Source organism: Sceloporus undulatus, chromosome 2 (genome assembly GCF_019175285.1).
Source record: "Sceloporus undulatus isolate JIND9_A2432 ecotype Alabama chromosome 2, SceUnd_v1.1, whole genome shotgun sequence".
Taxonomy (NCBI): Eukaryota; Metazoa; Chordata; class Lepidosauria; order Squamata; family Phrynosomatidae; genus Sceloporus; species Sceloporus undulatus.
The window spans coordinates 3,438,428-3,451,689 of NC_056523.1; the positions used below are offsets into that span (position 1 = coordinate 3,438,428).

Genomic DNA, 13,262 nt, shown 5'->3' on the forward strand with positions numbered 1-13,262 from the left:
TATTCCTGCAGGGCAGAAGAAGGGACTGGACTGGGTGGCCCTTGGGGTTCCCTTCCATCTCTAGAACTCTATGTATTCTTGCTGGAGGGAGGAGGGCACTGGAGTATCAACTGTGTAGGGCAATCTCCAGCCACAGAGGGAGCCAAGGCTGAAACATCAAGGCTCAGTCAGCTATTTTGCAATATGGCACCAGAGAAACTGATAAACAGTCAGTATTCCTGACTAACCTCTTTTTCATCCCACTTGGCTTCATATTGGGGTCGGTTGTGATGACATCCCCATTAAGGGAGCAACATGGAACCAACCATTGGGTGTAGTGTAGGCATCTTGGCTTGGGGTGCAAAATCCCCGCCAGGTGATGGTTTGTTTTGCAAAGTTGGTGCTTCTGAATTAATTAAGGAAAACAGCCCCGAGCGTTTTATAAGAACACAAAGAGCAGACAAAATGAAGCCAATCCAAGAGGCATCAAAATATCCTATGCACCCTTCTAACCCCACTCCAAACCAAGTTGCTTATAGTGCACACAGCCATCTCTTCTGTTCTCCTGAACAGGATATCAAAGAGCAAGAGACCCACATCTGGAAGCAAAGTGGGATGGAGGGGATGCCATTCAGGCCCCAAGGAAGAAGCCCTGCTGAAGGCTCCCCACTCCTTTCTCTGCTTGCTCCTGGTCTGGGAACCACAGGTGATGGAAAAGAAAGTGTGAGGAAAGTGTGAGAGTTCCTGCATGGCAGAAGAGGATTGGACTGGATGGCCCTTGGGATCTCTTCCAACTCTATTAAAACAACACTTTATCAGAAAGAGAGGAAAGGACCAAAATGAAAGGCAGCCTAGGGGTGAGCAATGTTCGCAATGTAAAAAAAAATGCTTTTGGAAAACGTTTTCCTGGAGTCAGAAAGTGAAATAAACTAGAACAACAAAAATGTCAGAAAGATGAATCAATGAAAGGGATCGTCTTGGAACAATGAACAAGAAAGGGAATGTTAACAGAAGGGGTAAATAAGTAAAACGGGGAAAAATGGGAGACTGAAAAGTATTACAGGGGTAGGAGCACAACTGTGGTGGAGAGATTACAAAATAAAAACAGGCCAGTTGAATAAAGGCACTTTACATGGGGTTACCCTTGTGTCACATTCGGAAGCTTCGACTGATTCAAAATATGGCAGCCAGATTGGTTGCAGGTAAATCTAGGTTTGACCATATTACACCTATCTTGAAATGTTTGCATTGGCTGCCTATCAACTTCTGGGCACAGTACAAGTGTTGGTTATTACCTATAAAGCCCTACATGGCTTGGGTCCAGCTTACTTGACGGAATGCCTCCTCCCATATAATCCTTCCCACACACTCAGGTCCTCTGGGAAGAACCTACTACTGTCAGGAAAATCCAAAATGGTGGCGACTTCCCAGAGGACCTTTTCAATTGCCGTTCCAAAAATTTGGAATGACCTGCCAGAGGAGACCCACCAGATAACATCTCTTGATGCCTTCAAAAAGGCGATAAAACGGTCTTCTTCTGGTGGGCCTTCCCAGACTGACCTCTGATCAGGATAGAATTATCTTCTTCCTTAACTGGCCCCCTCTGTATTGCCTCTTGCGCCTTAATCTGTTTTAATTGATCATGTTCTTATTTATATGGTTTTTATTGTATAATTTCATATTTGTAAGAAGGAGGGTAGGGGGGAAAGGAGAAAAATGGAATGTTTTTGTTATTGCTTTTGTATTGTATTTGATTTTGCTGATACCCACCTCGATCATTAAAAGGGAGAGGTGGGATACAAATTAATAATAATAATAATAATAATAATAATAATAATAATAATAATAATAATTATTATTATTATTAAGGTTGTGCGGGAAGGAGGGTTGACTGCAAAGGAGGACACACAGATAGTCCAAGCTCCAGGGCTCTGGGTGGCTTCTCTTCTCTTCCTGATGATCCAGTCCTTTTTGGGAGAAGACAGAGACCCCCCACCTTCCCCTTCCCCTTCCTTTGAGGGTGTTCTGCAGCAGCAGAGCAGAACAGGATGTTTTTGGTCTTTGCTTAGGTCTCCCAAGAGCTGAAGGGGTTACAGAATCACTCTTCCTCATGGATAGGGTTGCCATAATTCCCTACCTCAAAACCAGCAAAATGTAGGACATTCAAAAAATGGAGGACACATCCGATTAAAAGTCAAACACAATAAATTTTAAAAAAGCGTTAAGCCCCCTCCCAGGCCCTAGGCCTCCCTGCTGCTCATCCGCCATCCCAAAAATGCAGCAATGGAGGTGGAGGTGGCAGCAGAAGGCCTAGCACCCTCCCCAAGCCCCCTGCCTTATCTTCTGGGGCCTCTGCAAAGGCCCTGAGCAGGACGCTGTTTCCAAGACCTCCCCAGGGCTGGATGCAGGCCTGCTGCACTCGGGGCCTCCTCCAGCTCCAGGGAGGCCTAGCAGGTCATGATGGCTGGGGCTGGAGGAGGTGGTGCCTTGGCCCTGGCCCCAGAAGATCCAGCGCAGCCAGCTAGCCTCCCCGGCTGGAGGAGGCTGAGGCCTTGAGCGGAGTGCCGCCTCCTCCAGTCCCGGAGAGCCCTAGCTGGCCGCACAAGTTACAGCTGGAGGAGGCAGTGCTGCGCTCGGGGCCTCAACCTCGGCCTCCTCCGGCCCTGGGGTGGGGAGGACCATCTTGGAGGGGGAGGAACTGGGCCTGCCAGAGGCTTTCTGCCTTGTTCCAGGCACCTGTTCTCCAGCAGACTGGAGACTTACAAAATGTGGCCTGGAGCAAGGGAGGAATCTGGGACTGGAGGGTCAAAAATACCCAATTGAGACGGGACATTTTTGAACCGTCCAAGTCAGGATTGTCCCATCTAAAAGATATGGCAACCCTACTCATGGGGTACAAGGTGAAATGCCACGTTCCTTTTCTCCCTCCCAGTCTCTGGCAGAAGTGGCAGAGAACATCCCTCCTGAGAAGACCATGCCTTTCCTGACCCAGCTAATTCTTTCTGCCCACGGACTGCATCTCGATTCCTTTGTGAGTGATGGAAGGAGAGAAGAGGAAGCTTGAAGGGCAGCAGAGGCCCTCTTGCCTCTGGAGGGTCTCTGTCCAGGGAGTGGAGGATGGGGCCTCTGCTGCCCTTCAAGCTCCCTCTTCTCTGCCTCCATCACTCACAAAGGAATTGAGATTGAGTGCTAGATTCCTTACCAGAAGGCGAGAGAGCAGGAGGTTCAGCACCTCAGAGAGACACAGATCCATGGAGGGCCAGTGGCTCAAAAGCAGAGTTGATTCTGTGCTCTGACTGAGCAATCAATTTTCATGCACATTTACCCCCCACAACTTGTGTGTATTATTATTATTATTATTATTATTATTATTGTTGTTGTTATTATTTACATCGTGCCCTTTCCCCAAAACATTTATATCCTGCCTTTCCCCCAAAACTGAGTCTCAGAGTGGTTTACAAGATTAAAAACAAAGAATTTTTTTTACATTAAAACAGAATTAAATTATTACAATATTAACACAGATGGCATAAAATAAAATATAGTTTAAAAGATAAAGGTGTTTAAAATAGCCAGTGGAGCTGTTTCAAGAGGGGTGTTGTGTGGTCTCTTCCAACTCTATGATTCTATCTCTATAACCTGCTCCTGTTAACAGTCTGGCTGCAGCTCTTTGGTTCAGCTGAAGCTTCTAAACACTCTTCAAAGGCAGCCCCAAGTAGAGCGCATTACAGTAGTCCAAAGAAGATGTAACCAAGGCATGTACCACTGTGGATATATCTGATGTCTCAAGGAATGGGCGCAGTTGGCACACAAGCTTTAAATGTGCAAAAGCACTCCTGGTCACTGTAGAGATCTGGGCCTCTAGGTACAGAGATGAGTCCAGGGGTTCCCCCAAACTGTGCACCTGCATCTTCAGGGGAAGTGAAACCTCATCTAACACAGGCTGGATCCCAATTCCCCAATCTGCCTTCTGACTGACCAGGAGCATCTCTGTCTTGTCTGGATTAACCTTCAACTTGTTTGCCCTCATCCAGTCCATTACTGATGACAGGCACTGGTTTAGGACCAGGACAGCCTCTTTGGATTGAGGTGGGAAGGAGTACAGTGCGCCCGTGTCATAGGCAGGCCCACTATATGTGGGTTTCAGCTTATGCTGGAGCCGCATGACAAAAGGATAAATGGTGCACGTGTCCATGGCGCATGCTCTCTGCCATGCCACGGGCATGAGCTCCATTATAATGAATGATGCTCGAACATACATGTTTTTTGCCTTACGCTGGGGGATCCAGAACAGAATCCCCGCGTAAGGTAAGGGAGCACTGTAGTAGAGTTGAGTGCATATTGATGGCACCAAACCCCCAAAACTCTGGATGGCATCTCCCAGAGGTTGTGTGTGTGTGTGTGTGTGTGTGTGTGTGTGTGTGTGTAGGCCACCTGAGACTTCCCTGTCCCTCAGAATCCTTGTGTGGTAAGGTCCAAAGTCTCCAGGTGTTTGCATTGGGCAGGGAGCTGAGAGCTTTCTGGTGGGATTCCAGACTGGATGGTGGCACCTGTGATTCCCAGACCTGGACTGCCCTGTGTTGGAATTAGATGATTTGTGGGAAATGGTTGCCTCTGAAGTGCAGAGCCAGCTACCTTGCAAGCAGAGAGAGTAATAATAATAATAAAACTTTAATTTATATTCCGCTTTTTGTTACCACAATCAAAGCAGCATAAAACCTTTAAAAATACAATATATACAACCCCCCCTTAAAAAAAGATTAAACAATTCTATCCATTAAAATTTAAAGGAGGAGATGGGAGCCCTCAGTAGGGCTTCTTCCTTGGGGTATGGATGGCATCTCTTTGGCCCCACTTGGCTACTCCATGTATGGCCAGAGGATGTTGCTGTATGGGAAGGGTCTCTGAAGGTGTAGGGCAAAATCCCACCAAAACTGGCGGGGTATTCCTTAAAATGGTGCTTCAGAAGCAAGTGCGCCTACAGAAAATATTCTCACAAGTTCTTATCAGGAAAAGCAGAGTGGGCTAATAATAATAATAATAATAATAATAATAATAACAATAATAATAATAATAGGATTTATTTATTTGCTGCCCAATCACTGGAAATCTAGGTGGCTTTCAACAAAGGGGATAATAGACGGTTCCCTGCCCTCAGGCTTATAATCTAAAAGACACAACACAAAAGGAGAAGGGAATGGTGGGGGGGGGGAGGGGATCAGGTCCAGCAGTTATTCTCTCCCTCTGAGGCCTGGACCAAGGCAGAGGGACTGGAGGGGGGCTCTTTTTCTTAATCGAGGCCGGCTCTTCCTCTTCAGGCCTGATTGTGTTGGGCCTGTCCTTTCACTCCCTCTAAAGCCAGAAGATGACAGCTGGAAGGAAGGAGGGAAGGGCTCTTCCTCTTCAGATAAATGACAGCCATGAGACAACTAGATCTGACAAAGGGAGGGGAGTTTTGCTCTTCACTTGAAAGGCATCCTTTTGCAATAATTACCCTCGTGTTAGAAGGTGTGAATAATCTGGAAAAGCATAACAGAAAGATAGGTGAGATTGTAGCCAGTGTGCAGTTGCAGTGGAGAGAGGACGTTGCCATGGTGGAACATACTGCTATAAATTTGTATTATGTGTGGGCCCAAGTTTCCTTCAAAGCAATGCAAGAGTCCATACCCTCCAGTGTGTCATCATCACAGATGCTGATCCTACTCTCTTCTGTGTGGTTCCTCCCGCATTTGCAGGCTTTGGAATATCAACTGTGTAGGACAGTCTCCAGCCCCAAAGGGAGTCAAGGCTGAATCATCAGGGCTCAGTTAGCTACCTTGCAATACGACACCAGGGAAACTGAAGACATAAACAGTCAGTATTCCTGAGTCATCTCTTTTTCATCCCACTTGGCTTTGTACTGGGGTTGCGTTGTAATGGCATCCCCATTGGCGAAGCAACATGGAGCCAACAATCGATGTAGGCATCTTGGTTTGGGGTGCAAAAACCCCACCAAATGAATATTTGTTTTGCAAAGGTGGTGCGTCTGAACTAAGACTAATTAACAAAAACAGCCCTGAGCGTTTTATAAGAACACAAAGAGCAGACAAAATGAAGCCAAGCCAAGAGGCATCAAAATACCAACATTTAAGGTCCTCCATTTTTCTTAAATGTCCTACTTTTTGGGCTGAGTTTTGTCCTGCAATTGTTCTACAGTTTAGTCTCGAATTTGTTCCACATTTTGTCCCTGGTAATAGTGGACAATTATGGCAACGGTTGGAGACCCCCATCCTGGCAGAGCCCCCACTCCCTCCTCTTGCCAAGGGGGGGGGCTGGGCCACCCCTAGACCAATATCTTCTTTTCTTCTTTCCCTGCTGAGCCAGACTCCCAGGGGATCCCCGGAATGAGCTGCTGTGGAACATGGGACATAGACTCCCCAAGTAAATGAGGGGGGAGGCAGGGACTCTTAGGGCAGAAGGATAGGAAGTCCCATGGCTGAGCAGGAAAGTGGGGGTCCTTCTATGGGAGATGTAGAAGCACCAAAAGACTTTATCACTCTATCCAAACCTCCCCTTCCTTGGCTGTGTTCCCACTATGATTTAAAGCAAATTGTTGATCGGGTTATATGAGCATCATTCCTCTTTGAAACCAGTTCCATTTGTACTGTGACTGGTTTCAATCGCAATGAAGCAAGGCAAACTCAAAAACCCCGCTCTTTCCTGACACTAGTTCTTTGGTGGCTCTTTTGAAAAGAATCTATTCCAAAGCATGTTCTACAAGTGGGAATGACAAATCTAAATTGTATATTCTGGAGGGGAGGGACTAATGGCTGAGGGGTGTTTACCATCCTCTCCAGTTTTTGTTAGAGCCACCATTTCCTCCCTCTCTCGGTGCTGCCTTTGTGCTTGTGGCGTGACCTATGGGCACATGATTTTTTTTTAATTGATAGAAGATTCAATTCATTGATTTTGCAACTACTTGCAATTACACAGGCGGCAAACCAGGAGACTGAGCCAACGGCAGCTCCGTGAGGCAAGTAGTTGTAAAACCAATGAACTGAATCACCTTTCATTTTTTTCTAAAATAAAATATAGTTCCCAAGCTGGGCTGTCGCTTATGTCACTAATGACGCGCAGATGATTGACATGCATTTTGAAGTGGCGCAAACTAGAGGGGATGACACTCATGCTATAAAAGAAGTTATTTCAAGGGGATAATGAAAGAATCCGCTTTCATAATGGGAACAGTGGACCTTTCAGAACTCATTCACCGACAAAGAGTGAAGGTGAATTGCAAACCAGTTTAAATGTAAGTGAACTGGATGAGGGCAAAGAAGTTGAAACAGACAAGTTGAAAAGACAAAGGTGCTCCTGGTCAGTCGGAAGGCAGATCAGGGAATAGGGATCCAGCCTGTGTTAGATGGGGTCCCACTGCCCCTGAAGACACAGGTTCACAGTTTGGGAGTAGTCCTGGATCCAGTTTTGAACCTGAAGGCCCAGGTCTCTGCTGTGACCAGGAGTGCTTTTGCACACTTAAAACTTGTGCACCAGTTGCACCTGTTTCTAGAGACACTGGATCTGGCCACGGTGGTATATGCCTTGGTTAATTCCCGTTTGGATTACTGTAAGGGGTTCTACATGGGGCTGCCTTTGAAGAGCGTTCGGAAAATTCAGCTGGTTCAAAGGGCTGCTGCCAGACTGCTAACAGACAGATTACAGAGACCACACAACACTGCTCCTGAAACAGTTGCACTGGCTGCCTGTTTGTTTCTGGGCACAATTCATGGTGCTGGTTATTACCTATAAAGCCATACACAGCTCAGGTCCACACTCTTTGGCAGACTGTATATTCTGGTACGAACTGACCTGGACTCTGAGATCCTCTGGAGAGGCCCTTCTTTCCATCCCAACACCATCACAAACATGGTTGGTGGGGACACGAGATCCCTGATCTTCCATGGAATAGATCAGAATGGCTCCCTCCTTGATGGCCTTCCACCGGCAGGTGAAGACTTACCTGTTCACACAGGCGTTTAAGGGATTGCTATAAGGACAGGCTGGGATGCTGGACCATTTAAAAAATTTGATACAGATTTTTATATATATAGTTTTGTGTTTTTAAAATGTCTTTTATTCTTTTAATAACTATCTGTTTTAATATTGTAATAATTTAATTCCTTTTTAATGTACTTTTTTCTATATTTTTAATTGTACTGTTTTTAATGTTGTGAAGCTGCACTAATTATTATTATTATTATTATTATTATTATTATTATTATTATTATTTGTGTTTCCTTGCCCCTCCCAGTGGCTCAAAGCGGGGTTACAGACTATTAAAATCAATATATATAAAACGCTTATAAAAACACTCTTATAAAAATTAAGTCTCAGTTCCGGGGGAAGAGTGGGAATCAAATTTGAAGAAGAAGAAGAAGAAGAAGAAGAAGAAGAAATAGGAATGGGGCTCTTGACTGGTTTTGGACTACAATTTCCATCAGCCCCACCCAGTCCCATTGGCAACTTCTAGCTTAACATGTGCTCCCTGCCCTCTTCCCATTACTAATTTTACACCCCAGTTCCCATCAGCCCCAGCCAGGAGTGCCAACAGCCAGTGGGATTCCACTAGATGCTAAAGCCACCCTTGCTGTATAGGGACTGCAGTTCCCATCAGCCCCAGCCAGGAGTGCCAACTCCAAGATGGAGAGCCTGCTAGATGCCCAATGCACTGCTGCTGTGTATGGTCTGCAGTTCCCATCAGTTCTGGGCAGGAATGCCAACAGCCAATGAGAGCCCTGCCAAAGCCACCCTTTTTGTGTATGGACTGCATTTCCCATCAGTGTCAGCCATGGGTGCCAACTGCCAGAGGGGTAACCCTGCTAGATGCCTAATGCACTGCTGCTGTGTATGGACTGCAGTTCCTAAGAGTTCCAGGCAGGAGTGCCACAGCCAGTGGGAGCCCCGCTAGATGCCCAAGTCATCCTTCTTGTGTATGGACTGCATTTCCCATCAGCATCAGCCAGGAGTGCCAACTGCCAGAATGGTACTCACATTAGACATTTGAGCTTACTCCTGCTGGTTCTGGACTGCAATCCCCATCAACCCGAGCCAGGAGTGCCAATGGCCAGAGGGGCAGTCCCTCTAGATGTCCAAGCCCTTCCTCACTGGTTATTGACCATAGTTCCTATCAGCTCCAGCCAAGAGTACTGACAGGTAGAATGAGAAATGAATCACAGCTGGACTACATCATATTTTAGACAGAAAGCTAATGAACCGGTTCTCCCTTCCACCTTCCACTGAAGACCCCCCCCCAAACACACACCATCTGAACCTTACTGTCTGAACCCCCATCTGCTGATTCCTCCTGCCTGTCCTCCTCAGCCCCCCCAACTCCACTTAGGAGGAGCCACTGCCATATTTGGCCTTCTCTCCCTCTTCTCTCCCTGGCTGGCTGACCCCCAGCCCTAGCTCCACATCCCAGCCCAGGAGGGATCTGACCACAGATGGACAGAGAGGCACTTTTCATTGCCTTCTTTTCATGGATGGGAATGATAAGAAAGGCATCAGGAGAAGCCATTAATATTTGGGGAGGGGGAAGTTAACCTCAGTTCCTTCCCAGAGGATCCCTGTCCCTGCAGCAGAGTGGCTGGCCATGGAGCTGAAGGAGTTCAGCCCCTGAAAGATTCATTGAAGGCCAGACCCCACACCAGAGGGAATGCCCAGCCCCATTGACTTCACATGACAAATCCAGGTTCTGCAGGTACTAGCTTGACTTTCCTTGGTGGGACACAAGGGTCACACAGAAATCGGATGGGATTTAGTTTACATGGCAGAGAAGGAGTTCCAAGCCATGGAGAAGGATGGAAGGAGGAAAAGAGAAAGGGAAGATCATGAGGACGTACCCCAAAAGTCTGTGCCTGAGTGTGACACAGTTAAACTCCCTATTGTGTATTTATGTCTTTGGGAGACTAAAAGAGTTACTAGTTTGCTGAATAACCTTATGAATGTTAGCTGAGACGTAAATCTCTTAATCCTCTCTGGAGTTACACTCGTGTATCATTTCTTTGGATGTTACCATCGCCAGTGAAAAGTCTGGTTTGGAAGCTGTGCATGGGATAAACTTGAATAAAAACTAGGGCCCAAACAGAAAGGCCAAATGAAGGGGATTTGGGCCACTTTGGAGGTGTTCTGTTTAAATGACACACGCATCCTAAGAGGCCAGAAGCTACACAGAAGCCCCACTCTGATCCTAAGGACTAGAGTGTGGCTTCACAGTGGTTTCCGGTCACTTAGGACGGTGTGTCATTTAAACAGCACACCTCCAAAGTGGTCTGAAACTGCTTCATTTGGCATATCTGTACAGGCCCTCCATCTCTCTCCTAAGTATCACAGATAAATACAATCCCACAAACATGAGAACGCTTCTAGTGATGCTGACGGAGAAGGTTTATTAGGAAGGAAAAGCTCATGAAAGAGTTTCCATTGTGAACAGAGAAAGCAAAGGTTTTTCACCTGGAAAGAAAGGAGAAGGAAAGGGCCCAACGGAAACCGTGAGAGGAGAAGAAAATCTGAGATTCGACAGATGAAGTCCTGTCTCCATGTCTTCTGGAATTTTTCAAGTCCATAGGAAACATCACAGAATCTGTAGCCGCATCAAGATGTCCTTTCGCCCAGTACGTAGCATTCGCCTATACAAGGCTAGAAGACGAGGAGGAATTCCATCAAATGTCACAATTTCCAGCTGTACAGCAGACATCTTGGAAATACAAGGTTGGATCTGAAATTACATTTGTGCAGAGATGAATCATTTTACAATTTTCCTGTTTAAATGATGGATTTCTCCCACCCCAGAAAGAACATATCATCCTAAGGACCACATTTTCACTGGCCCCAGCTTGATCCCATCGTTCTCAGAGCCAAGAGAACTGGAGGGTCCCCAATAGATTGGAACACTTTTTGGGGAATGGGCCAAGGAATCTGGACCAGAGAATAAGCCAGCAAATCATTCCTCACACCTGGAGTCAGAAGTAGACTGGAGTCTGGAGTCAGAAGTAGAGTCCAGACTAATCTGATCTCCTTTTTTGGGTCAAATTACCAGTTTGGTAGACAAAGGGAATGCTGTAGATAAAGCATATCTCAATTTCAATAAAGTCTTTGACAAGGTTCCCCATGACATTCTTGCAAACAAGCTGATAAAATGTGGGCTAGACAAGGAAGGCAACTTTTACATGAATTTGTAATTGGTTGACCGGCCGAACCCAAAAGGTGCTCAATAATGGCTCCTTTTCATCCAGGAGAGGTGACCAGTGGGGTCCCACAGGGCTCTGTCCTGGGCCTAGTGCTATTCAACATCTTTGTCAATGATTTGGATGAAGGAATAAAAGGTAGGCTTAACAAATTTTCAGATGACACCAAATTAGGAAGAATAGCTAAAACCCCAGAGGACAGGACCAAAATTCAAAATGACCCGAATAGATTTAAAAGCTGGGACAAAACTAACAAAATGAACTTCAACAGGGAAAAATGTAAGATACTACACTTAGGGCATAGGAACATAGAATCATAGAGTTGGAAGAGACCACAAGGGCATCCAGTCCAACTCCCTGCCATGCAGGAAATCTCAATCAAAGCATCCCCGACAGATGGCTATCCAGCCCCTGCTTAAAGACCTCCAAGGAAGGAGACTCCACTATACTCCAAGGAAGTGTGTTCCACTGTCGAACAGCCCTTACTGTCAGAAAGTTCCTCCTAATGTTCAGGTGGAACCTCCTTTCCTGTAGCTTGCATCCATTGGTCTATGTTCTAGTCTCTGCAGCAGCAGAAAACAAGCTTGCTCCCTTCTCAATATGACATCCCCTCAAGTATTTAAACAGGGCTATCATATCACCCCTTAATATTCTCTACTCCAGGCTAAATATTCCCAGTGCCCTAAGTCGAAATGGAAATTCTTTATTACGGTCAAAGATCAGCATCAATATAAAATATAACATAAAAAATAAAATAATACACATAAAAAGATTGCTTGGGATAACAATCTGCCAACTAGAAATGTAAATAATTCATTTCCATTCCATTTAAGATAGCGTCATTTAAAATAAAATAGAATAAATAGAATAAATAAAATAGAAATAAACCTTTATGGGTTTCCGCCCTTAAGACAGAAATAGTAAAAGTAGATTAGCAATATCAGATTTTAACCAGACATGCAGTATCAGACATGACACAATATTACGTGTTTAACTTTGATCAGTTGTTCTTTTCCTACAAGTGATTGCTAGTGCAGAAAATTGTGCCACTTTATAAGTTATATGCAAATTCCAGTCTGATAATAGGTAATTTAAATAAAAAGCTTCAGATCTCCCAGGTACGTTCAAGAGTATAGAAGTGATCAAATCTCTGTGAGCATTGTCATAAAAAGGGCAGTGAAACAATACGTGTCCCACATTTTCTATATCTCCTGAGTTACAGGGGCATGTTCGCTCATGAACAGGAGTCTCACTAAATTTACCCTCCAGTAATGCTGATGGAAGAACGTTTATTCTAGCCAGTGCAAAAGCTATTCTATATCTGGGGATCGATAGGTTCGTGATGTAGTTTGGCACAGTAAGTGGTCCTATACTGTCCCAATAAAAAAAATAGTTTGCGGACCGAGTTCTATGGTTTTGGGAGGCATTCGTTACAGTACAGAAGTGAGTGTTGATGAAGTGAAAGCTCTGGCTTCTCTAATGACATACAAATGTGCAGTGGTTGATGTGCCGTTTGGTGGTGCAAAGGCTGGTGTTAAGATCAGTCCTAGAAATTATACAGATAATGAATTGGAAAAAATTACAAGACGGTTTACCACAGAACTAGCAAATAAAGGCTTTATTGGCCTGGTGTTGATATGCCTGCTCCTGATATGAGCACAGGTGAAAGGGAGATGTCATGGATTGCAGACACCTATGCCAATACCATTGGACACTATGATATTAATGTCCATGCCTGTGTCATAGGAAAGCCAATCAGCCAGGGTGGTATACATGGTCGTATCTCTGTTACAGGCCGTGGGGTCTTCCATGGAATTGAGAACTTCATGAATGAAGCATCATCTATGAGCCTCTTGGGAATGACTCCAGGATTTGGGGATAAGACATTTGCAATCCAGGGATTTGGCAATGTAGGTCTTCATTCTATGAGATACCTTCACCGCTATGGTGCAAAATGTGTTGCCATTGGCGAAAAGGATGGTGCTATCTGGAATCCTGATGGACTTGATCCCAAAAAGCTGGAAGACTACAAATTACAACATGAGTCAATTCTCACCTACT

The 13,262-nt window shown here is 45.3% G+C and overlaps 1 protein-coding gene across 1 annotated transcript; it reads left to right on the plus strand.

The window, feature by feature from the left end:
- Nucleotides 1-12,611: 12,611 nt before the first annotated feature.
- On the plus strand, nucleotides 12,612-13,261 carry LOC121922945 (glutamate dehydrogenase 1, mitochondrial-like; the record flags this gene model as incomplete). Its single annotated transcript, XM_042452905.1, is given in 2 exon segments — nucleotides 12,612-12,822; nucleotides 12,825-13,261. Coding segments are annotated over 2 exon segments (648 nt in total), but the record flags the coding sequence as incomplete, so codon positions are not given.
- Between the last annotated feature and the right edge of the window lies 1 nt (nucleotide 13,262).